This window comes from Megalops cyprinoides, chromosome 2, assembly GCF_013368585.1.
Source record: "Megalops cyprinoides isolate fMegCyp1 chromosome 2, fMegCyp1.pri, whole genome shotgun sequence".
In the NCBI taxonomy this organism is placed as follows: Eukaryota; Metazoa; Chordata; class Actinopteri; order Elopiformes; family Megalopidae; genus Megalops; species Megalops cyprinoides.
Window position 1 is genome coordinate 52242171 of NC_050584.1, and position 27888 is coordinate 52270058.

Genomic DNA, 27888 nt, shown 5'->3' on the forward strand with positions numbered 1-27888 from the left:
GCTAACAGAGAGGATTAAAATCACGAACTTGAGCCCAAATCGTAATTGAATGCAAACCTCAGCTGTGCTGGTGATGGGTTTATTATAGATTGACCCCACATCTAGTACGCATATCAAATCACAATAATGGAGTCTATGCTTTTCTCAGTTGACCTTTTATTTCCCAAGATCACCCTTGCCCAGTACAGCATTTTGAGGCCAGAGAGAGATCTAGGAATAGATTGGAGTAGGGAATGGGTGTTTACTTATGAAAGCTGAAGTGTAAAAAAGCACAGTTTTAATGGTGATAAAGTAGTTGTGCTTTTCTTTTTGTTTCTTTCTTTATGTTATTCAATTAACACAGAGTGGGAAAACCTGTGTATATATTTATGACTGTGGAAATCCCATGCACTTTACAAAGGACATTCTGTACTGTCATGCTGAAAATAAATGTGTTGGCATTGTAAATGAGATAAGCTAGCAGTGTGACAAAACATTGAAGCAGCTGAATAAATATGTTTCCCCTCCTCTGACATACAAAAGAATGGGAACTGCTCAGAGCACTGTAATTGCTTTGGGAACCTTGCTGAAACGAAGTGGAGACTGGTAATAGCTTGTAAAATCAATGTTGGCTCACTTGGCTTTCTTGTGAATGTATCATTTTATTCACTAAGTTTGGAGTATAATATGAAGAGGAATATGGTATAGTATAAAGGAACAAAGAGGCCCTCTATAATTCTTAGTTAGCTTCGCTGTATGCAGCTAAATTCCAAAACACTCATTTGAACACCACATTCATCCAGTTTTTTGCTGGTGCTGATTTTTGACTTACAACATGAGCTAATGTTACAAAACAAATTATGCTGTTGGGATTTTGCAATACCAGGGACTCCTACCATGCACATGACCCCCTTTCCTCGGCAATCACAGAGAGTAAAGAAATATTGGGATAATTAGTTCTGGCTAAAGAAGTGGAAAGATCCTGCTGCATAACACATTGTAGAAGGTGGAAAGGCTCTGCCTTGTTTATTTTCCTGAAGACTCAGGCCAGAGTCAATACACCTGCAGACAGCAAAAAGAGCCCATCTAATGCATCTGGTGCTGTTATGAGTAGGTGAATGAGTGTGTGTGTACATTCATAATGGAATTAACATCATTCTGTAACCTAGACAGATTATTGGTAGGCAATATACTCCAATCCACACTCCATACCAATAGATGATGCTATGCAGAATAACTTTTTAGTCGGCCTAACACACCGAAGGAAGACTGCAACCGATAACTATATGTTGTGCGATCGAACTTAACTGTTCATATGTGAGGAAGTTCCATTTACCTAGCATGCCACCAAGGTAAAGGTCGATCCTCCAGTCAGCAGTGAACGACTTGTGTGTGTTTAAGCAACTAGATCTGATTAAAAGTTACGTGGTAAGGTTTTTTTTCATATGAGCTAGCTGGCTAGCATCAGTAACAGTTAGATTACAACGGTAACATGAGATTCACAGATTGCTCTCTCACTACCTGTCACACTGAGCTATAGGTAGCTAAAAGGGTAGCCTTACTGGCAAGTAACTTAATGTTTGCTTGCTAGCAACTGTAGGTTATCTAAATCGAATCGAATTTACTATCAGACAATGTCATTATCCTTTTCACAGGGCTTTTGATCGTTTCCTCCAGCATCCAAATCACGTTCAGCAAGCTGCCTAAGACGATTGCGTCATACTTTGGTTAGCGCGCACAATAAGTGCAATATCAGTAATTCATACATTTGAATAATATATTATTGTCCGTGTAATTTTTAGTGTTAACAACTTCAAGGGAAGTTAGCTGCTAGCATTTATGTTTTACCTAAATTCTCCAAGGTATAGCATGCACAATATACATGGATTTTTAGAAAAGAGCTTTTAGGGGTTTAAGGTTGTTCTGCTTTTCAGTTACATTATCTGTATTCTCTGTGCATATGGTTCTTTATGGATGCTGTGGCTGATGATATATTATAATACCAGGTTCGGAGAAAGTAGTATCCTCTTTTCACAGCACAATAGATTAAATGAACCAATCAATTACAGTGACACTCCTCATTGTTTTGCAGGTTTGACACAGATTTTTTGTTTTGTGTTTTGTCTTTCAGTTGTCTTTGCGCATGTCATCAAAATGCAAAAAAAAAAAAAAAAAAACAATACAAAAAACAGGAAATTAAGAGAAAATGTGGTTTTAATGACTTAAATACAAAAGGCTGGCTCGGCAGATTAAAGTCAATCACAGGATCGAGGATCAGTTAGCCTTGCCATGTAGGCCTCCTCTATAAAGTGCTTTGTCTGTGTCCTTAAACTGGCCCCTGTCCAGAACCTACCAGCCCCTGATCTCCATCCTGCTAGTGTGGTGTTGGCTGTTTGTCAAAACTTTGAGAAAGCTTCTTTTCTTTAAGCTGTTGGTATAAATGCAGGAGGTATTTGCCACTAGAGCCAATAGGCTGTAATCCATCACACATCCCAAGTTCTGCAAACATTTCTTGTCTGTGTTCTTGTCTAGAGTAACAAATACAATAATAATGAATGCACACCCATGTCCCTAAATGACAATGCCTTGGGGTGCCTGAAGGAACTATGTTTTTCACACTGTTGAATAATGACCCTAATATTGATATTGTGATTCCTGGCTATAGCTCTATAAAAATGGTGATGCAGTTGAAGTAGTGATTTATTACATTTCAGAAGATGGTGATTTTCACTTTAATACTGAAATCGGATATGGACTTATTAGACTAGTGCCTTGAATTTGTATTAATACTCAAGCAAAGTTGTCACCCCAAATACAAAACACTCTCAAACACAGCACTGCTTGCAATGTACAACCCCCTCATCTGAACAAATGAACATGCAGTCTTACTCAGTTAGATTTTCAGTATATAACAAACTGCTATAAAGATCTAATTGGCATTTCTTTCCATGTCCTACTCCGGGTTTGTTTAATTAAAATATCCTTTGACTAATATTTTCCGAGCAGGAATGACTGATATACCCACAGCTATGTTGGGCATTGAAAACATATAAGGGGATGTGGTAAAGACAGCATTCATGATGTCCCTACTGTAATCTGCTGAATGTAGTTGGTCGGAGTAGTACCACTGAAATCTCACAAGTAATTCCCCTGTAATGTTCCTGTGTTTGTGTGCCATCCTCAGCTGTAGATAAGGCCAGCCTCATGCTGAGGCCGAGCTGAAACCAAGCTGCAGAGCCGCCCGGGAGGAGAGGAAGAGAAATGTATTTGGCATTGGCCACGTCTGACACAGAGTCAGATTTGAATTTCCTTTGTGATGATGTTGACTCAAAGAAACACAAATAGAAAGATGAAGAGGAAGAGCAAGAGCTGAGAGTGAGATAGAGAGGGAGGGAGATAGAGAGAGAGAGAGAGGGAGAGGGAGAGAGAGAGAGAGAGGGAGAGAGAGAGAGAATACATGGGAGAAAAATATAATGATAGCTAAAGAGCTTTTCTATACTGCATTAGGGAGGGGAGGCTTTAGATTGCAGTTTAAGAGCAGGATCAAAACTAGCAAACCACTAGTGAGCATTTCAGAGGAAGTGAATATAGCACGAGTGGCAGCTAGAGCTGGCATTTTATGTGGAAGTCACTGCCAACCATCAAGTTGATGGGGCAAACATGGAGCACTCATTTCAAAGCAAGCGAGGCACTTCAAATGAGCAGTATTATTGTGACAATTACATCAGCCCTGTTGATGAACTCACACACATTTAATATTCTAACTAGCAAGCTAAAGGCTGATAAGTCACTGCAACCCATCAGGTCTGTCTCTTTCCGGGATGAAGTCCCAGCCACCTTATTGCCTGACTCATATGTCACTTTCTACTCCCACGATAGTTCACAGCTTTCTTGACACATCTATCACTGAATCTTTGCATTTCAATATGGAGACAGTACCTTCTGCATTTCTCTTTGAAATACATTTCTAATAATTGTTGTCAGTGAACCTCAAATGCAATGACAAGAGTATTTCACAAAAGGTGAAGTGGCAGTATGCGGCACTGAGAAATTCTCTAAGATGGCATGGTTGTTTGAAAGTAATCCAAAATGTAAATTAAAACAAGGGCGTAGGATTGGTCTCAACATTGGTAGGGACACAACAACCAAGGGCACATCAGAATTATCTAATATGACTTCACTCCAAAGATAATGCGAATGAGTTCCCTCAAATATTGGTAGGGACATGTCCCTACCATCCATATGCAAACCTACACCCTTGAATTAAAACATATATGGTAATGAAGACAATTGTACAACAATCATAAAAAAAAATCATACAAAACATAATCTATGTTTTTTTGTATTTTTGTATGTTTAAATTTTGTACATTTAAATGTTTCAAATGTGCACCAGCTTAGTATGTTGTAGTCCTGTGTGGCTTAACAATGGAATTATGTAGCCTATGTAGTGCTGTTTTAGTTTGCTGCAAACCCTTGAGATCATTTTAGGCCAGCATTATCACCCTAAACTAAGGGCCAAGTTTCAGTCATCTTTGCAAGCTACTGTATCAATTTACACACTAAGGAGTCCCCCTCAACTGATGATTCTTTGGAATACCATTTACACACTGATAAACTTCAAAGGTTTATTAGTTTTGAATTTCCATTTTGTTATTTTAATTTCCTTACAGTTCAGACATTTTGTATTGTTTTGTCTCTCTGTTTTTCACTCTAATTATTATGAAAGTGTCATTAGGCTTCAAGTAAAGAATTTATTACTGCCTTTGAGTGTGCTGAGAAAGGTTCATTTTCTAAAACAGTGCAGTATTCATCATTAAATACAACTGCAGTATAAGAAGACTGCCACTGAAGAAAACGAATGTGTATCATTACCACAACACCCAAAACACTGTAATGATTGAATTCAGCTTGCCTACAAATACTTTCAAATGCAGCAATAAAGACAGCATGTACTTCAGTTAATGATATAATAGAGTTAAGTATCTGAAACATGATTCATTTGTTTTTCCCTTCTCATTCAGCATGAGACAGTGAAAATTGGTGTTCTTTTCTACCATTGTTTTTTGTCCATAAAAGAAAATATTATCTTGCTCAAGTTACTTGTTTCACTAAACAATTGACTGGGCTTATACACTATGATATAACATATCAGTTGTTAACTACCTCATCTACACAGCTTCACCAGGCAATGTGGTCAAATATTGAAGTCCTTATTGCAAAAAATGAATTGTTAGTTATCAAAATAGATTTCTTTTCAGTGGAGCACCTCTTTCTGCAAAATGTGCACTTCAGCATCTCCGCAGTTTCCTCATAAAAACTTCATGTGCCGTGGGTAGCACCTTTGTTGGTGCATACCACTGTTTGACTTGAATATGTGGTTACTTGGATATCCTCTTGCTATAAATAGGTACTGTATCTTTAACAGTGCCTAACAAGACTCTCTTCTATAGTGTTTAGGCTATAAAATTGTTGGCCTGACGGGGAAATCAGATCAGATGTGCCTATATGGGCCAAACTGAGCAGTAATTAACAGACTTTGCTATCAGCGTTTCAGCACATATCTGATACTTTCAGTGAAGCAAGTCTTTGAGTTAATTTGAGTTGAAGCTCTTGCAATTGTTCATTGCTGATTAGAAAAAGTGCAGCAACCTGTAATTTGGAAAATCAACTGCAAGTGGTGACTGCTGAGAAAATTTATCAAAAACATGGCTCTGAAGAAAGCTCTATTGACAGATCTCATGTGTCAAAAAGGAAGGGAAGTGTGAAGCATACATAGAGGCCTTAGAGATGTTATGTGTGAAAAGTGTGCAATGACGAAAAATCTGCGAGGATAAAAAAATGTATCAAAACCAAATATGGGACAGATCTTGGTATGCACTTCAGACTGATGGCTGATGATATGATGGCTACCTAAGTTGATGATTGCCGGAAGAGAACAGGGGTCAGATTAGAAAGTGCTGGAAGGTACTTCAAAAAGGTAATTCAAAAGCAAAGTGAGCCTGAGACCATCCTGGCCTGATGAGTACCTCTTTGGCTTGCTCAAACCTTTGGATGTCAGTGATACATCATTTTTGACTCAGTAACTTCTACTGAGTGATGTTTTATCTGGTCGCTGTATTCACCTTACATATGTAAAATGCATGTACTGTAGTTGTTGGTAGGGCAATTAATGTGGTGCAGTGTCTCTGCAACGTCTTTTGAATTATCTAATTTAAACTGCAACATATAGCTATAGTGTGCAAACTGTAAATTAAATCTTCTGTTGTGCATAAGTGCATTGGAGTGTGGGGTAGTCAGAGATCTGAATCTTAGTCTGTAAGAAAACTATAATTGAGTGTTTTGTGCTACATTTCACAGCTAGGTAGACAATGATGCAAGCAGACAAGCATGCTTTTTTATTGTTTGAAATGTATATCCTAAATTAAGCCAGGAACAATAACTATATGCATGAATTACTGCCGCCAAAATTGTAACTGTGAACAGTACCATTCTTGGTTGCTTAATGCATCTAATGGAGAGATGTAAGTCGTTTCCATGGAAACTAGTTGATGTACCCTAAGACAGAAGTGCCTCTCTTAATCTAAACTATAGTATTAGAGTGGGAATTCTAACAGTTATAAGTAGGTCTTATTTTTCAGGGCAAAAACCCTCCAAAGTGTTCAAAATTGTAGTTCAATGAATCATGGTGTAGTCTGATAGCTGGAAAGTGATAGAGCTACTGAAGAGGTAATTGTGTTATCTTTTAGAATACTTAACATTTCTGTGTTTGTTATTTTTAAACAAAGCCCTTGAAATCATTAGTTATGGAAAAACCTTAAAATAATGACTAGTTTATTCATTCAGGATAAATAATTTAACGTGGCCCCTTTCAAAGAACAGCATGCATATTACACAAACAATAGGACTGGAGCCAAAACAATCAAGAGCAATGAGATGTGCAATAACCAAATAAGGTGTTGCAGAAAGGTAGGTAAACCTTCCATGATAAGTTAAAGACAGTGCAGGGGAATTCCATGGAAATGAAAGAAACAGCTTACAAATATGTCATTCTAAAAAAAGATCGGGCAGGCATCTTGATGCGGATGGTTCTGGTGGGATGTGAGCGAGGGGTGTTGCACGGCAAACAGGAAACAATGTAGACGACTCGGTCCGTGAGCCAATGAACCGGCGTGATGGAGGTCTGAGCGTTGCTCTAAACAGCACACTGGTCTCCGCCCCTCTGCTGCCAGCGTGACACTGTTGTAATCCAGCTGTTTCTGCTCTGCTCTGCTTTGCTGTCCAGTTACCCCCCTCCTCCCTCCAGCCCCATCAACATCTGCACCTCCAGCTTCCTCTCACAATATGTGCCCCGCATATTCTCACTCCCTCAACACAGGGGAGCTATGCAATTATGAATGGCCTGTGGCTGCCTTGTGTGCTCCCAAGAAACACTGATAAACTTTACATGACCCCTTACCATCTGCCCTAATTTTCCTTCCTTACATTTGATTGATTACTATGGTGGTGGCTGCTGTTTTAAAGATGTATTTGAAAATATATTCTTTTCATTGCTTGTGCCAGCTGCAGTGGTATACTTCCACGCAGCTGATTAAATCGTTGCTTAAGCCCACATTTTGCTCTCTGGGTCTTTTTTTGATGTTTCAAGGTAAACAGTTGGGGCATTACGTGTTTAATTATAATTTTAACAGGATAAACCAAACGAAAAATAGATTAAAAAAACAGTTAATATTTGCACTGTGACAGTTCACAATTGCAGATCCAAACTGAATTAAAAGAGCTTGGACTAAAGAAGTCCAATTACCAATGGATTTAAGGTAGACTGGCAGACCATTTCACTCACTCAATGCATTAAAACAAACAAACAAAAAAAAAAACTCATTTTCATGTACACGTCATGGAATTTAAAGTAAAATGAGTATTTTCAGATACTCATGTGTCCTTTTGAGTAATCTTTCTAAGTCAGTGAACAGCTTGTTCAAATAATTTGGGAGATTTAAGGCAACACACTTGTACAATAGCTCAAGGCAGTGCAGATGTCTTCTGTTCAAAACCTGTGAGTTGGCTGCATTTATGGAAATGAGTTGTTATTTAGAATGAGCAGCAACAGCTGTACTACTATTACTTTCTTTTTTGGAAATGTGAAGTATGTATTTTAGTAATGCAAAAAACATACTTGCATCTTGTCCTCTCAGGCAATGGCCAGAAAGCATTACAACTAACAACCAAAAATCTGGTACTGCTAGAATTTTATATTCTTTGAAATCCTTTACCTATTCCGGTATCTCTTTGCTCTTTACTTTTGACACATGTCAAAACTGGATTGGAGAAGCCATTGATCTTGAAATTATTACCGAATGTTTGTTTTCTTTGAATTCATAAACAAGCAATGGAAGATTGTAGATCAATGGTAGATTGAGGCAAAAAATAACTACAGTATGTCTGTGGCCAAAACCAAAATGTACAGCTAAAACATGGAGACACTCTGAGATGTAAACCTCATGCAGTCCCATAAGTATAAATTAATTTCTGCGCTTTCTGTGTAATCCTGACTTTAAATAAATTGAATGCTCAGCATTGTGGGATATGTTTCCACACAAGTGGGAAATGAAAATCTTTGCCTGAAGCAGTGGATATCATGCTGTTACATGAAATTAGTTCACACAGATCAGTGGAGGAAAACAGCAGCAGTAGGTAATGCCTGGGTAAGCAGCTATTCCATTATCTTGTATGTGTGTGTACCTCAAAAGCAGATGAGTATATTCCAACACTACATTGACCCAATAATTTATGCCATACCTCTGAGTGCAAACATCTGTGACATTTGTGTTTTGTAGCATGCACTCTTCAAACCAGACCACTGCATCTGAACTCACCTCACATACACTCACTGAAAAATTTCTTGGTACCTAACAGAAATGAAATTAAATGCCACAACTTCCCAGGCTGCTTATTCACTTTAAGCACAGTCTCCTGTACCCATCATTCAAGGATTATGGGCACTTCCAAATTCAAAAGTAAATTCTTCAAATCTGCTGGTGAGCCCTTGAAGCAAACCAAGAATAACAACTTTAGCCAAACTTTCCCTGTCAGCTTTAAATGTCTACAGATGGTGGTGCCTAGATCCTGCCACCTAGTGGAATAAATACAGAGATCATTGCTGTGCTGGAATTATTATTAGTAATTTTTCTGAATGAATCTTACTGAATTTTACTGAATTTTTCAGAATGACAAACACATATGGCTATGGTTTGACTTGCACACCATTAACCCACCTTGTAAAATTACCTTGGGAAGTAAGCTATGCCATATGTTACATAGTATAGCTTTTGTAAATCCATATCCAAACACTTCACACTTGTGCATTTGTGTCTCTGTACCCACTATCATTCACACTTGTGCATTTGTGTCTCTGTACCCACTATCATGGAAAAAAAAACTGGAGAAAGTGAATAGAGTTGTTAAAGTAGAATTTTGGATTTCTACTTTTATTGGATTGTTATGTTATTGATATTCATCAGCACTGTTTAAAAAATTGATTACGTTTATTGAAAAACTGTGTACGATCATCTGAAGATGGCAAACTGCACTTTTGAATCACAGAGAAAGGCCATAATATAACTGCTTTAGAGACATGAAGTACCACATGTGATGAAAAGAATACATACATTGCCACAACACACGGACGTGCTTTTTTGGAAGCACTACTTCAGGCAACAGGTGATAGATTCAATGCTGGAGTAGAAGGAGTGTGGTCTAAAAAGTTGAGTACTTAGGTAAAGATTTCAGTATTTACAAAAGGGATCAAATGCAACAAAATACACCTGGAAATAATATTAGAAAATTAGCTGCAAAAATCTGCTGCAGGGGATCATTAGATGGCTAGACTGAAAACGCTGGACTGTGGAATTCTGCTTTAAGTGAAGAGTCATGGGATTGCTGATAATCACAGAGTTGGGGTTTTGGTTTAAAATCGCCCCTGAAAGGCCATACCTCCAACAGCAATTGTTCCTACTAATGCATATTGGTTAAGATTCAATATGTAATATACAGTATGTATACACAATCAAACTTACACTGTTATTAATTATTATGAATTTACTTTCCTATCCCATGCAATTGTGACTTGCACACTTCATTTAACACATATTCACTCCTACAGTTGTTATCTTCTCAGAACAATTTCAGGCTAAATGCCTTCCTCAAGTGGATTTCCTTATGTACGAAATCACAGTACCCCAAAAGAGCAAAGAAAGGTTCCAGTTTTATTGGTTCTAAAACCACTTGTTTTAGTGGTGAGTAAAATGGTTCAGTGTAATTGTGGTTCAAACTGTTCAAACAGCTTTAGTTGTGTAAAGCAAGATGTTTAGAGTCTGGAAAAGATGCCTTTCTGCCTGGTTGCCTGGCAAGCTACTGTAAGCCACCCTCACTATAGTATGACAGAAGTTCTCCTCACAACTTTTAGATGACTAGGACTGTACCAGTCTCTCTACCTGTTGTTCTCATGTACAAAGAATCACTAGCTAATATCATGCACAGGCTTACTGTTAAGGGTTGCAGGTTTCCATTTAATTTCAGCCCATTTCAGCCAGGAGTTGCGATCAATATATGAGTTCTGTTCTTTCATGGACTGGAGGCTCAATAAAGTTGATTGTGAGTCTGTGAGGCCTAAACTGAGCTATCATGCAACATCAAGGATTGACTGAACTGAACCAATAAAATGACTTTAATTGGTTCAAATTATCAAAGATGTAATCGAAAATGCATTACACCTTGCACGTTGTCTGTCAGCTTATCTGTTTGATGAGGCTTCACTTTTCCTTCATGACAATGAAATAAATCAGAATTTGTTGTTTCATTTTTTTTCATTTCACAATAATTAAATTTCTTCAAAGTTTTAGGTTTCTGAAATGCCTGACATCTTTCAGGAATAATCATCTGTCAGTAATTCCGAGAGTTTGCTAATGAAGTGAGAGGGTGTGAGGCAGAGCCACTCAATGACTGTTCTGAGAGCCTGCAATCCAACAGGTTTTTGATCTCTCTTTACAATCACCACCATTCTCTGAGAGAGACGCTCAGCTGGTTCAATGAAGATAATGATCAGTTGAACGATCTTGTCTGAACTTCTCTCCCAGATCAAAGTTCCCTGCCTTTATGGACTAAATTTCCATGTGCTCAGGATCATTAAAAGGTTTCTGATTTAAGTCTCTCAGGTTGTAACAAAGTAACAAAGCTGTAACAAAGTGTGAGTCTGTGTCTGGATGTGAAATCTGAAATCAACTGTTATTAGTATAAATCCTATCCATCCACATATTGAATCATGCCCTGTGACAGGCAGGTCTGCTGCTATCAAGGACCAGGGTTGTTCAATACAGAATGTAGATGAAATAACTGTGCTGTAAACCAGACTTTTAACATTTCACAAGCCATTTAACCTAAAAATAACTTAACGGTCTGAGACATGCTGTATTCATTCGTGAAGTAGCTGGTAATACATTTGTGCACATGCCGTCACATTAATGGGGTGGCATCTGAGAAGAAATTAGATAATGGTGATTTTTACTTGCTTTCATCTTAAATTTTCAAAACTGCACTCACGTTTTGCTATCTATGACATTTTAGTCTTTAAAAAGAGGCTCATACAACAGTAAAGATGTGCCCTAATGGATGAATCCACTTTGCTCTCATTTAGCACTTCAGGATACTAAACCACCAAGGTTGCCCACAATGCATGTGGCCATTGCAATTACACTGAAAATGTGATCCAGTGCAGGCCCAGAATAGTCCTATTGGCAGCTAAAATAGCCCTGCACTAGATGATACAAAAAATTAGCTGCTGTAAAAGCTGGATGATGTTTACTGAATTGGTGAGGTGAATTCTTTATACACTGTGTAAATCTCTCTATCACATACATAGGTCTGTGAGGAAGAATCCTCTTCTCTTATATGGAAATACATGTATAAAAAAATCCTTGACCATGTCCTGGTCTTGTTTTCCAGTGCCACCCCTCCCCCAGCCCCATTCAAAAAATAAAAGAAAAAGGTCATTCCATTTCATTTAGAAATGTACGCCTTTCACTTTCAGTGTATTTTAAAGGCGTAGGGCTAAGCACCACTCCTGGTTAATATACAATTACTAAGAGCATTTGTGTGATTGAATGGTAATCCCAGGCAGACAGGGTAAAGGACTGCTCTTTATTTTTAGAAATATTCTAAAATATGACGGAGGTTTGGCCAAGCAAACATTTGAAACCAAAAGAAATCCTTTGCGGAAGTGTGCTTTGCTTGGTGTGCATAGATCTACAGAACAGAGTGCACACCGCTCTCTGTTGTGAGTCCCGGTCATAGAGTCTCAGAGCTCAGTCTCTGCAAACATCACAGCTTGCCTTCTACGCACACCTCACACTCATATTTTGATTGAGGGCTTTGAAGCATCAGCTGTTTTGAATGTTGTCTCCTTCAAGACAAAACGGGACCTGCTTTCAACCATAAGTATAAAGCCTCAGCTCTGCCATCGACAGCCAGCGAACACATGAGCAGAGAAGCAGAATGCATTTTTCTAGGATGTACGCTCAGTGCTGACCCTCTAAAGTAATCTCTTACGCAAAGTGACAGCGGCAATGATGTCTCAAGCAGAAGAAGTAATGGAGAGAAAAAAACCATGGCACTCAACAAGGCAAGGAATGTACCGTCCAAAGGGATGACCACAGATTGGGAGAGGGAGAGGGTGTGGGAGAGGAGGACCTGTCTGGAAAGGTTGGATGGACTGACCTGCTCAGAGAGACCCCGCGTCCGCAGGAAAAAGCCCAGAAGGCATCCTATGACGACAGCGAGCACGGAAAGAATCAGGAGCCCGTTCTGTTTGCACACATTCTTCACCCGGACCCAAACCGCATCCAGCGCCACAGCCATCACGGAACCCCGGTCTGGACCAAATCAGCACCCCATATATTGAGTGGAGATTCCAAATGGAGGAAAGAGAAAGGGAGTGCGAACAGAGATAAACACAAAGGGGGTGAGGAGAAGCAGAAATGATGAAAGGCAATCTGAGATTCCCTCTACATAAAGCACTTTTGGCTTTTGAACTGCACGGCTTGCTGTGTCTGTACAGGACTAAAGAGATCATCACACTTTCCAGGCATCTCTTTTGCCCCGCCCAGAACAGGCCACCCCCAGTTCAGCAGCTTCACCAATAGGGGGCCCGTGACAGCTGGCGGTATTGTCCGAGGGGTTAACACCGCCAATCCTATTAGGAGACACTGTATTAAAGGGGTCTGAGGCTGGATTAAAGATCTCGGTACAATTGGACAGAGGATTGCTTCAAACGAAAAAGGAGAACGGACAGAGTGACGAGGAGGGGAAAAGTGCCAGTGCATTAAATTAAGTCGATGCCATGATGGACGCAGGCGTTGGCAAATGCAGTTGACTGTAGGAAGAGGAGCGCTACAGCTGGTGAAACCAGCCCCCTGATTCTTCTGACATTGTTCATTCATGGGGATGCAATGTGGGAACAGTCTCTGCTGCAGCAGGGCATTATGGGACAGCTGTCAGCTGTATCATGTATAGGCAGAGATTTGTACTCTCTCAACAGCTGTATCTTTACGATGACATGCAAAAATAAAACAACTATCCCTGCAAGTGTTTAGCTTGAATTGTTTTCCTTCTTATACAGACTAATTGCTGATTAGTTGTGAGCAGTGCATGGCATTCATTAAAATCAGCGGCAATAGGAAAGCAGACTACTTTTTCAGTAACGCTGCTTAACATTGTTAACTTCATAACATTTAGCTATTTAATTTTTATTCTTTTTTCCTACTTAAGTTTTTGCCATTTACTTTTGTAGTATGTGCTGTTGTATATTTTCTATGGCTCAAAGAAAATGGACTGTAATGCTGTTACCCACAAAAAGAAGCTTCTGTCACATACAAAGTCAGATAATACAAGGCTGCCATTGATGTTGACACCTCAGTTTCCCACTGGACTGGCTGTCAATCAAAGTAGGCTGTTCCTACTTCCAAACATAAGAAGCCACTTTTAAATCTTATCCATTGCAGGGGTTGAGGGGGTTGCATGTACAGTCATCATTCATAAAGACACTCACTTATTGTATCTTTTATTGGACACAATAGTTACATTTCTCAAGACATAACTCCATAAATTAAAAGTTGGCACTCATGCTGTTTCCAAGTGTTTGATCCAAAATTTTAATTGCAGCTTTTGAATGCTTCAGTTGGCAAAGCACTTGTCTTGTTAAGCTGAGCCCTATGGCCTAGCAGGCGCGGTGCTATGGGATGCTTAGGGGTGCATTCACCCCCAGACGGACCTCAGTGCACCTCCCAGTTGTCTCCCTATATCCCAATGTCTACATAGTATTTATGACTTTTTGTGCACCCCCGTGGATTGCAATTGCACCCCTATTTTCTTCTGGTGCTGAGCCGGTGGCCTGGGTTTGAATCTGGCTGTCTCATCTGCTGACAATGACCAGGAGCCCACAGCATTGGAATAAATGGGTTTTGTTCTGCTGGAGATATCAGTTGGTATGTCAGCCAGGGTTTCCTTGTCCCAAGGCTTGCCTTGAGGCTGTCAGCCACCTTGTAATTTGTCAGCGGCCTAAGAGTTGCTTCGATGACGTCAGTGCGCTGCTAGATGAAAAAGAGTTACAGGCTCTTTCCACTGACTCCTGTTTTGTTAACATCTTACATTTGCTCTCTGTATGTGCAGAACACCTTTGTATGCCCCAAATTCTTGCAGAAATTTAAATAGTAGTTACCATTTAATAATTATTGATTTATATACTGTATTTTGTTTGTGTGTGATAGCCTTGTGTGTGTAACACTTTTACATTCTATACCTAATAAAATTCAAGCATGACATTTTTGAGCAGTTTAAAAAGCCAGTTCATCATATCCGAAATACTAGATAAGAATTAGTGAACAGCTATAAAATGCATGCTCAACACACAAAAAAGACTTAATGATGTTTTGAAACACATTTTACACTTTGAAAGTAATATGCAGTAGAAGTGCTTATGAGAAAATCTGTGACTGTAGCTGTCCTTTGTTGTTTTATTTAGATGTTTTTTTTTTTTGCTGTAGGACAGCTCAAGCCTAAAACTCAGAACGCTATTGATGTTAGACTTACAATTACTGAATACCTGGTTGGTGAAAAGTCTTGATTCACATGATCTGTACACAGAAAATGTAGCAGGTCTCAGCAGTGGCGTACCTTGCTACATTTGCATGCACATTACGTGTGCTGGGGCTTTACCGTTTGTAATTATTCCTGCTGCGTATGCCTAAATGACTGTCAAGCCCATGAAAGCTTCCAAAGGATTAGTGGAAAATACAAATGGTTGTACAGTCGGAATGACGGCAGCAGAAAATAAATTACAGGCTATTTCCCTTTGAAGGGTATTTGTGTTTGGTATCTAGGTATCATTTAATACAAGATCACCACCTAAGATATTGCCAGGTGCATCATTTCTGAAAAACACCTAAAAATCACATAGCCTTGGATACTGTGACAGACTGTATTCCGTAGCTATCCTTACATTCTATTATTGCAATGGGAATTTAAGAACTTCAATTCATGATAGCCACACAGCAGATTTTCAAAAACTTTTGTAGGGAATCCATAATCCTGACCTTTGAAGAGTAATAATCTATATTTAGAGACCATCGATTTAAAAGTTCAGGTTTAATGTCCTGCGGGGAGCTTAATGTAATATGTTTCTTTTACACAGCAGTCACGCTGTCGGCCATGTACTACATCCATGCAACACAGTGGGACACCATTTTTTTATTGAGCTTCATGACTGTGGTGTACTTTCTGTTCAGAGAGGACCATTAATCTATTGAAGACCCCAAACTTTAAGAAAAATCAGGTCACTTTGTCGGCTATGAAAAAGAGACACCCTTTCTGTGTCCATCAGTAAAAGGGGACACCGAACGTCCGTGTGTTATTTTCATATTTGAACTCACTCCCCTTTAATCTGTGTGTGTGTGTAGAATTGAAAATGGACCAAGGAGACAAGTAGGGCTGTAAAACTAAGAAAACATTTACCTCTGTATAACAAGATTCAGCTGGAAATTTGAAATATGAAATGTGCTATAAGCATTCTCATGGTCAGTCCCACGTTTTTAACCCGTCCCCTCCTTTCACCGATAGTTACAGTAAGAGAGCGGTCTCAGAGAACCACAGCCAAATATCAGACAAGGATCACAAAACAAATGAACAATTGTGACCTTTGGTTGATGAAAGCATGAAAGCATGCCCCTCATGCCCTGCTATTCTTTCTTGAACATTAACTTGAATATTAGTGGAAAAATCACAGGAGAAAAATATATGAAATGGAAGATGTATAATTTAACCTTCACCTACCACTGATGTCTGGAGCTATTCACATTCTTCATCAATTTGGCCTCTTCTGAAAGGACATTTTACAGGGAATATTTTTTCAACATTGTGTAATGTGTTGTGATCTGTGTATTGATTCACTCTTTTTATGTTATAAGCTTCTCAGAGGCAAAATTCCCACAGGCATCCTGAAACAATAAACTAGACGTTTACCACTAAAGCCCAAGAGACGTCTAATACAGTGCAGGAAGCTAAGGACATCTTGCAGTTAATCTTGTTTTTTTTTCTGCCTGTGGTTTCATGAATGAAAGCTGTGTGTGCATGTGTGTTTATGTGTGCTTGTGTGTGTGTGTGTGTGTGTGTGTGTGTGTGTACGTCTTCCCTTACATCACATGCATCCCCATTTCCCATCATCGCTAATCCCTCTCTTTGGCCAATATATCTCCTCATTCTGGATTCATCAAGCAGGGATTATCTGGGATTAGGCAAACCTCTAGAGTCCAGCATGCATCATTCATTAATAATGTTAATGTCTATTTTGTGTACCTGTTATTCACATGTACAAAACGCATTTAACAAACACCACAATTACTCACATGCATATGGAAGAGTACTGTGCATGGAAATCACCTCTTTTTATGAATACCCTCCCACAGAATATCTAGATTATTTCTATTGTAGCCATATAATACACCTATCTGAGTGATTGATATAGTTGGTTTTGCATTTAAAATCATCACAAGGTAGGACCTTTTGAGTTTTCATGAGAGCTTTACTCATCCCCAAACCTCAAATTTGTTTAAAATTCTGCAGTTATTTTTCTTTCTCTTCATTCATTTTGTAAAGGAATGCACAAATAGTATCCAAAAATAACATTAAAATGAACAATTTTCACCAGATTGGAAATAAAGAAAGATATGGGGACAAGCTGACAGAGGAGAAAGAACCAAAGAGGAAAAGAATAATCTAACTGGTATGGTGTATAGTCAAAGGAGAGGTGGCTGATCAATGTTTACATTCTTAAATGAATAAAAAACGAACATAATATAGCTATAAATGCTTTTGTTCATTTACCTCATGAGGATCAGACCATCTGTAATAACATTTCTTCTGCAGTTGCACACATGAGCACACAGTAGCTTTGAAATAATTTAGTCCATTATATACAAAATAAATACAGGAGAACAATATTTTTTTATTTTTCAGTTATGCACATCTCATTAACATTATGTAATTGTAGGCACTCCTTCCGAGCTGCTCCCAGCTGACATTTAAGAACTAATTTAAGAAGGGCACTAAATTAACAGCCTCTGAATTTTGCTAACTCAAAACTCCCCCTGGTGGATATATATATATAAAAGCAGCTCAGCCGTCCAAGGCCAATTTTTTCAAATAAAATACAGCCATTGGTCTTTCTTGACCTCTCCCAGGGAATTGTGTGCTTTAATGCACAAGAGATCCACATTAATATTCACGCATAGTATGGAAGGGTCTTCATAGGCTGAATCTGTGATAAGCATAAATCTGCTTTACATGCAGAATACAGTCTTTACATGCAAGTTATACTATCTAGTCATCCAATTGTTTATTACCAATTCCAAACTAAAGAATTCCAGTGTGCTCCAGACCAAAACATATCACATCAAGCAGGGAAATAACTGCATATGAACTTAATTTTTTCTCTGACACATTGATTTTAAGTGCTGAGGAGAAAGAGTTTTTTTTTTTCTTTTTTTTCCCCCAAATCTTTTTACAATTTAGAGTGCCCTAGGTAATGGCTTTGAGTCAACAGGAAATAATCTTTCAAACAGCCTTTTTGCATCAGGAATGCACTTGGTTAACAGATTCACATGGTGATGCATTGAGGGGAAACCCAGGATGCTATTTCTTACTGTTTCGTAGAAGGATGTCAAATGCACTGGGTGGCTTTTCCGAATGAGAGGGAAAGCTTCATGATTTGGCAGGAGGCCAGATCCACTGAGAAATTGGAGGTGGCCAAAAGCCTTCAGTTCAGTCTCAAATAAATCATTTAGGGAGAAGTGACAATAGAGGGATAATCCATGACTTTCACTCAGCAATATTGGTGTGTGCATTTTCAGAAAAGAATAAGGTTGATCTGGATTGGTGCTCTCATCATTAGGACAGCTCTTTCGGAATTAAATTGAAGTTGCTTTTCCTTTTAAACCACCTGACAGACTCCAGAGAAATTAAATGCAGGCTGCAGAAGTTCCTGAAAGGTGCTGCCATTGTACACCACCTCATGAATAGAAGACAGCTTCACAAGAGGCTTGCCGGGAATAGATTTTTTTGGCGGAAAAAATCAACACTGTTTCTTTCTGTATATTTCATAAGGATGATAATAATAATTCATGATGATCTGCCTGTCCTTCTGTAGTATTGATGAAAATATATATTGATGAAACATACTGAAAGAAAAAGAGAAAGGATACATGCCAAATGGATTCATCTGAATGATTGATATAAATGAACTCTCTATGCATTTGCTGATCAAGGAAAAACTACAGAGTGTCTATCAATCATTTCACAACACAGGAGGATGCCATCATGACAAGAATTACAATCATGCAAGTCTAAATATTTAAATTATATTATTATGATTAGTATTTTCTTACGGAAGGGTACAAACATTGCATGTGCATGAGTGATGCATGGATTCATAATGCTTTATTCACTTACATTAAACAGGTCAATGATAATTAATTACAATTCTGTTCTCTTCTTAAAATAAAAAGTATAAAATCTCATACATATCACCTCAGAAGGTATGTAGTTTATGAGGAAAATAGACTGCTTCTACTTTCTGCTGTGCTATCCAGGGCTCGGGTGTAGACTGTAGTATCCACACATAGTGGGTTTTTCACTGCATTTTTACCGTGATGTGTTTTACCGCATGATCTGCATATTAATAATAATGAACAAATTAGCACACCTGAAAAATCTACTGTATGTGCATAACAGAAAAAATGGAATCGATTGAAAATAACTCCCACACTATTTGCATAAATAACAGTGTTCATTATTGAACAATGGGTTATGTTTCAGTCATCCAGAACTTTATCAGAGCAGTAGACATGGATGACTGAATTGTCAATTATTGTTCATTGAAACAACATGGTCATGTCACGCAAGAAGAAATTTGTGAAAGTTGTCAATGCTTATAAAAGAACAAAATATTCCTGGAGAATATAATGTTAATGCTTTATTTAACTTAAAACATAATTAAATATTAAAGATTTATTTCCAATTCATTTACATGTACTGTATGCAGACATTCACTTGGCAAATTTCTTTTCCTGGTGCTAAGGACTTTTGAGGGGTATCAAAATAACAATCTGTTCAACATTAATTATAGGTGGAACAGATTTTAAGTCTGAAAACGATTCTCAGTTATGTGTCCGATGACCGGTAATGTGTTCAGATTCATGTTTGTGATGCTGAAGGATAGCTAAGGTTCATCAGAACTGCCATCTATTCTAACTCACCACTTTATATTTATGATTTGTATTCCATTCCATTCTTAATTTAACTGTAGTGTTTTATCTGTGGGCTTTACCGGAGAGGTAAGCAAGCATGTAGCTACAGAGGGAAGGTCAGACAGAGGGTCAGTGGTGGAGGAGTGCAGGCCAAGGTTAGAGGGGAAAGATACTGCATTTTGCAGGTACAGTATGCACTGTAGTCTCAGTGCTGCTCAGTCTGCAGCATGACTGAGGTGATGATAAGTGGCATAAGTCACATTATTTCATGAAGATTCATGGCTCATCTTCAAATAACTGTGAAAGGTTCAAATATCCACTCCTCATGAACAATAAGGTCTATTGAAGTTTAATATGTGCAATCTGTGGACTAAGATATATCTAAATTGTGAAGAAATAGTCGATAGAAACAATATGGCCACCATAAACAAATAAATTTGGAGTACTTGTGAATAAAGATGTAATTGAGCAAATGTCATGTAACATTGGTTCAATTGTTATGAAATTAGGGAAATTATGGGTCATAACAAATAACGCACCTAATCTTAATACAATACAATACAATTTATGGATTGAGCAGGAATGGGAAATTTTCCAGGATTTTTTAAACCTCGAAAACAGGAGTTGATTTTTAATTTTTTTTTTCTGATGAATCATAACTGGTGCACAGTTGATTTGTACAGGGTGATTCGATTCTTATCAGCAATTGAGTCATCAGAGTGGAATTACAAATGAATGGATAAACTGAATGTTTTTTTATGTTATTTCATTGAGAAATGTCCTAAATGTCCTAAATTCTTCAAACATAGAAGAAAACACATTTAAATGGACCATATTTTAAATACAGTTCTTAACTACTGTAAATAAAATGACTCAGGCTAATTATGAAGTGTTACTGTGCACATTACTCACAAGTAATCAAATTCTAACTCAGATTATGCACCATTGTACTGGATTGAATATCATGTTATAGTCTCATAACAACCCTATTATGTTTTCAGTGAGTGATTCTGGTACCAGTAACACTCACAAATGAAGTGCGCTATACTTGTACTACTGCTGATACTACAACTGCTAATAATAAATATAGTAGCTGCAAGCAGTAATCCTGGAGGCCAAGCCCAAGCAATTGCCTACCTTGAACAAAATTATTTCTTAATGTCACAAGGGGCACACTGGAAATGGTTTGATAGCTTTTCATATGCACATGAAACAAAAACATGCTGCAATTCAAGCATGACTGGCGACTAACATGTCCTCACTTGTGTATTGCTTATTAAGTAAATGGCATAATTTGATTGGCTACCAAAATATTTGAAATACTGGCATTTGGCAAGTGAACACACACTTTCAGCTTGTGTAGTACTGTGCAGAGCTGTGGAACAGGAAAAAAAACCTATAGGATTTACAGTTTTTACAAATTAATTTTATTGAATTGTGAAGCCGTATTACAGTGCTGGCCAAAAGTATTGGCACCCCTGCAATTCTGTCAGATAATGCTCAATTTCTCCCAGAAAATGATTGCAATTACAAATGTTTTGGTAGTAATATCTTCATTTATTTTGCTTGCAATGAAAAAACACAAAAGACAATGAAAAAAAAATTAAATCAATTATCATTTTACACAAAACTCCAAAAATGGGCCGGACAAAAGTATTGGCACCCTCAGCCTAATACTTGGTAGCACAACCTTTGGACAAAATAACTGCGAACAACCGCTTCCGGTATCCATCAATGAGTTTCTTACAATGCTCTGCTGGAATTTTAGACCATTCTTCTTTGGCAAACTGCTCCAGCTCCCTGAGATTTGAAGGGTGCCTTCTCCAAACTGCCATTTTCAGATCTCTCCACAAGTGTTCTATGGGATTCAGGTCTGGACTCATTGCTGGCCACTTTAGAAGTCTCCAGTGCTTTCCCTCAAACCATTTTCTAGTGCTTTTTGAAGTGTGCTTTGGGTCATTGTCCTGCTGGAAGACCCATGACCTCTGAGGGAGACCCAGCTTTCTCACACTGGGCCCTACATTACGCTGCAAAATTTGTTGGTAGTCTTCAGACTTCATAATGCCATGCACACGGTCAAGCAGTCCAGTGCCAGAGGCAGCAAAGCAACCCCAAAACATCAGGGAACCTCCGCCATGTTTGACTGTGGGGACCGTGTTCTTTTCTTTGAAGGCCTCGTTTTTTTTCCTGTAAACTCTATGTTGATGCCTTTTCCCAAAAAGCTCTACTTTTGTCTCATCTGACCAGAGAACATTCTTCCAAAATGTTTTTGGCTTTCTCAGGTAAGTTTTAGCAAACTCCAGCCTGGCTTTTTTATGTCTCTGGGTCAGAAGTGGAGTCTTCCTGGGTATCCTACCATAGAGTCCCTTTTCATTCAGACACCGACGGATAGTACGGGTTGACACTGTTGTACCCTCGGACTGCAGGACAGCTTGAACTTGTCTGGATGTTAGTCGAGGTTCTTTATCCACCATCCGCACAATCTTTCGTTGAAATCTCTCGTCAATTTTTCTTTTCCGTCCACATCTAGGGAGGTTAGCCACAGTGCCATGGGCTTTAAACCTATTGATGACACTGCGCACGGTCATTCAGGTCTTTGGAGATGGACTTGTAGCCTTGAGATTGCCCATGCTTCCTCACAATTTTGCTTCTCAAGTCCTCAGACAGTTCTTTGGTCTTCTTTCTTTTCTCCATACTCAATGTGGTACACACAAGGACACAGGACAGAGGTTGAGTCAACTTTAATCCATTTTAACTGGCTGCAAGTGTGATTTAGTGATTGCCACCACCTGTTATGTGTCACAGGTAAGTAACAGGTGCTGTTAATTACACAAATTAGAGAAGCATCACATGATTTTTCAAAGGGTGCCAATACTTTTGTCCGGCCCATTTTTGGAGTTTTGTGTAAATTGATACTTGATTTGACTTTTTTTTCTTTCTCTTTTGTGTTTTTTTATTGCAAGCAAATTAAATGAAGATATTACTACCAAAACATTTGTAATTGCAATCATTTTCTGGGAGAAATTGAGCATTATCTGACAGAATTGCAGGGGTGCCAATACTTTTGGCCAGCACTGTATCTACCTTACAACTTCTAATGAGGAAACCTATGGAGCCACCCAAGGTCCAGGCATGCATGCATCATTCATGAGAAAAAGCTTTGTGAGCCTTTTACAAAGAACTGAAACATGGCCAGCTTTCTAATGGCTGCTGGAACCATGATTACATGAGTCATGTTCAAATTGTCAGGGTACTGTCAGGGAATTGTCCCCAGTTGATAATTTGACACACTGATGATGACTTTGCATATATGACCCTTGAGGGTCTCCAATTTATTTCTCCACTTATTATTATAAGTTTCATAACAGAAGAACACATTTTCGAAGATTAACAAACTTTAAGTATCTGTGTAATTTTGATTGTTTCATGGAAGCCATATTATGAGATGATAAAAGGCATCTTAAAAATCTTGGGTGCCAAATTTCCTTGAGGCAAATTTGTTCCTTGTGAGGAAAGGAACTTCTGAACCTCTTACCTGACCAAGGTGACTGCAGTAGGATGTGAAAGGGGTGCCTATATCTGTACAGCCAAGATCCCTCCAGTATGGGCATTTGTTTTGAAAAGTGCTGGGGACAACGACAGATTCGACATGTTCCCTACTAACTAAAGGCTTTCAAAAAGTGGTGGGGATGAAATGGGCCATGACAAAAAATGGTGGGGACATGTCCCCAGCGTCCCCAGCATAAATGACGCCTATGCCCTCCAGAGTGACTGAAAAAGAGTGTAGTGGTACATAAAGTAATACAAATGTATTATCAAACCCTGACATTTTCTAATGATTGTTACTGATGTAATCACTACTTCTTGTTTATCTGCCTTTTTTTTACACATCAAAAGCAGAGAAATCAAAGAGAAACCAAGTGGAGGTCAGTCAGTCCAATGAAAGGAGAAAATAATTTGACAATACTTAACAGTATTTTTTCGTGTGGATGCATACATGTATTGACGCTGCTATGTAAATTGACAATAACATTTAGCTACTTCATATTCTGAACCCACCATGATTGCCCACTTGACCAAACTTTATGCATAATTTTTTGAAAAAATTTTGCGAGAAAAATTGGAGTCTTTCTGTCGAGCAGGGGGAGGGTGCCGGGGGGATCTTTGTGCTAAGTTAAACAGGTGAATGGAAGTAAACAGTGCCAAATTATGGGGCTCCCAAGTAGCTTAGTGGTTATGATGTTCACCCTGTGCTCTGAAGCCCAGGTTTGATCCTGACCGCGTCATCAGTCAATGATGGCTTGGAGCTCACAGCAGCAGAACAATGTTGACATGGGTTGCTCATCTCATTGCTCTCAGGCACCCTGTGATTTATCAGCTTGGATGATATCAGTGGAATAGCACCTATCCTCCAATGAGAGTCCAAATTACTATAGTGCTGTGTGTGCCTTACAGTGTGAAAAATAACGGTTGGCTGTGCGTGAGTGTGAATCTGAAGTTTGCATTTGTCAGTGTTCCTTTGCAAGTGCAGAGGCTGTTGCAGTGAGAGGAGCTGGTATTATAGTATACAATTGGATCCTATGCAAATGGACTGGTTGGAAGAGTGATGGCCTGTGAACTTGTAATACAAGAGGCAAAAATATCAGCTTTAAACTGATCATTGCTCTCACTCTGTTTCCTATTTGTTCGACATTATTACCAAGGGCACCACTATCCTGAATAATTCATGCCCAATTGCTGGTAATTCCCTCTCTCTGTCTCGTGCAGCAGCATTCTTTTACTTGTGCCACAAAGTAAATTGCCCTGTAATTGCATATCGCACACGGTGTGTGGATGAAGTGTCATAATGGCTAGGCAGAAAACTCCATTCAGAAGAAGCCCGCATTTTTAGATTAGATTAGATTCAACTTTATTGTCATTGTGCAGAGTACAGGTACAGAGCCAATGAAATACAGTTAGCATCTAACCAGACGAGCAAAAAGCACATATAAATAACTAGTATAAATAAACAGCAATGGTATATGGAATATGGAATATGTAACTGGAATGTACAAAGTACAAGATATGAGGTATAGCATATATAGTATAGTGAGGTAGGAGCAGTAAAAACTTAACGCAGAGAGAACAGCTGCAGTGCAATAACAGGCAATGATTCAGTATAGTGACACTGTTCAGTATAGTGACACTACTGTGTGAAATAAAAATGTGCAAGGGGAGAAGGTGCTGTGTTGTGCAATGTGCAAAAAAACAATGTAAATTGCATGTGCAAGGAGCAGTCGGGGGGGTGGTAAGCGTCCCAGAACAGAGTTCAGCGGGGAAAGAAGCTGTTCCTGAGTCTGCTGGTAAGGCAGCGGAGGCTCCTGTAGCACTTCCCAGGTGGAAGGGGGGTCAACAGTTTGTGGTTGGGGTGAGAGGTGTCTTTGATGATGCCTCTTACTGTCCGCAGACAGCGCTTGCACTGGATGTCCTCAATGGTTGGCAGCTGGACACCGGTGATGTGCTGGGTGGTTTTCACCACCCTCTGGAGGGCCTTCCAGTTGGAGACTGTGCAGTTACCGTACCACACTGAGATGCAGTTCCCCAGAATGCTCTCAATGGTACTGCAGTAGAACTTCACCTGGATCTGGGGGGAGAGATTAGCCTTCCACAGTCTCCTCAGGAGGTAGAAGTGTTGCACCTTCTTGACCAGGTTGGCGGTGTTGAGTGCCCAAGAAATTTCCTTGGAGATTTGGACACCCAGGAGCTTGAAGTTGGAAACACGCTCCACCACGACCCTATTAATGTGAATAGGGAGATGTGTGTGACTTCTCTTGGTCCACTGGTAGTCCCACAAGTATGCAGCCAGGGGTGAAGAGGGAGTAGAGGAGAGGGCTCAGCATACAGAGCTGTGCTCAATGTGAGGGTGGAGGACATGTGGATGTCAAGCCTAACAGACTGTGGTCTATTAGTGAGGAAGTCCAGGGTCCAATTGCAGAGTGATGTGCTGATGCTGTGGTTGGTGAGCTTGGAGATCAGCTTGTTAGGAATGACAGTATTGAATGCTGAACTAAAGTCAATGAATAGCATCCTAACATAGGAGTTGCTGTTCTCCAGATGGGTCAGGGCAGAGTGGAGAGCCGTACTGATGGTGTCCTCTGTTGACCTGCTGGGGCGGTAGGCAAACTGATGCGGATCAAGAGTGGAGGGCAGGCAGGATTTTAGGTGTGAGAGGACATTTACATCATTAACATGCCTCAGTTGCTGGCATGGTGAGGGAAGAGTAAATGTATCCACACAGATACAGAAATAATCAGTGGATATATATACAGATTAATTGCTGACTGGTAAAGATTAATATACTAATTAAGTGCTTGTCTGTTAATCAAAACAAACGAAAACATTACATTACATTACAAAACAGGTGATCAATTTCTTCTCATCAATTTGTAGGTAAAATGTCTGCCTTCTCTGTTGCCAGCTCATGAAGTGTCACTGAGTGAGCTTGTAAAAATCGACTATTATTCTCCTTGACATTACAATTTCCCACTGTGAAACGTTGTAAACTTCATATGCAGATATTATCACATTGACCTGAATGTAAAGCAATCCTGATTATATGGGTTCACATTTTTAATGAGATTTTTTAAAACTAAAAACAAGCAATTGAACAAACCAACAAGGACAAATTCTACAATCAATATGAGAGAGACACATTTTGTATTCACCATGGAAGGCATCAGCAATCTGGTGGAGTTTGTGTTTGCAATCAAAAAACAAGATCCTAAGTCCACTGTGTCACAAAGCAATCAAATATTTTGCAAAACAGAATATTGATCAAAATTATTAAAACTGCCAGTTGCAAAGCGCTACCAGGTTTGTCAAACTAGTCACATCTTCACCAGACACCCATAAGTGGCTGACCTGAAGTCAGTAAGAGATGTGTGAAATTCTCCAATAACATTGGCTTTCTCAGTAAGATGGCTGTTTGCTGTGGGTGGTTGTATCACAGGACTCACTTCAGCATTTCTTGTGCAAATGCATCAGAATGTCATGTCTACATGATATTGATTGGTGTCACCTTGGCCAACATCACAAATTTCCAAGAGCCAAAGACTTAATAAAAAGACATGAGATGAGGCTAGTCCTGGTGTACTGTTTTGGTATGAAATATGAGAAATGTGGTTTAATTGAGTAGAGGAAGAGCACTGGGATGGGTATTCTGTATTACAGCCTCCCTAGCAGACCTGGTGAAATGATCAGTTATGTCACTCTGGCTGTGGACTGGGATACCTGGGTTCTTTTCCTATTTCTGGTAAGTATACTCCTCACCTCTCCAAGAACCCCATTTGCTGCAGTGGTTCTTCAGGAATGCAGTCCTCGTTCCCCTGGAGGGACAAAGGTGCATTGAAATTGAAATGTACCTAAATTCTTCAACATTAATATTTAGTGCTCAAAATGGGATGTGAAATATATCAATGGCACTATTGATAGAAAACAGCAGAAAACAGCTGGCAAGCTAGTTGCCAGTGTATTTTGCCTCCCCTAGCTTATGACACTAGCCATGCAGGATTTATGAACAGACATGTACAAGGAGTTCATCAGCTCATCAAAAGGCAGGCTATACTCTAGAGTTCTTCATGTGTAAGACTGAAACCAATTTTTGGCTCCTGGTAATTAATAAGATGGGCAGCTGTAATAATAATCACTTTTTAAGTGTAAATTCAACCAGCAAACGAAGGGACCACATTTATCCTCCCATTTCAAGGATCTACACTTGACTTCTGTTTTATTTCTCTGCTTCAGATAAGGAGCATTAAAAAACTTGACACTATTCATGTACCTTCTAATCCGATTTTCACCTCCTGAAATTTAATGGAATCAACTGGTTATGACAAACTGGCTGAGCAGAGTTTCACCTAATCTAGAGGAGTGTACAGACCGCAGGCACGAGTCTTGAAACACACTTCAGACCACAAGTGCCGTTCAGTATAAGTACGAGTGGCTGCATCCTTATCTAAGATGCTCCAGCTGCTCTCATTTTAGCACCCTGAGCGCCTCAACAGATCAGGAGTGTTGCGGGA

The 27888-nt window shown here is 39.1% G+C and overlaps 1 protein-coding gene across 1 annotated transcript in view; it reads right to left on the bottom strand.

Annotated features, from left to right (window-relative positions):
* The window catches only part of slc1a7b (solute carrier family 1 member 7b), a 39341-nt gene extending 26451 nt beyond the window's left edge, over window positions 1–12890 (bottom strand). The window contains exon 1 of the mRNA XM_036521088.1: window positions 12750–12890. Within this exon, the coding sequence (XP_036376981.1) occupies window positions 12750–12890 (141 nt within the window). The remainder of the gene's footprint in view (window positions 1–12749) is intronic.
* Window positions 12891–27888: the final 14998 nt, after the last annotated feature.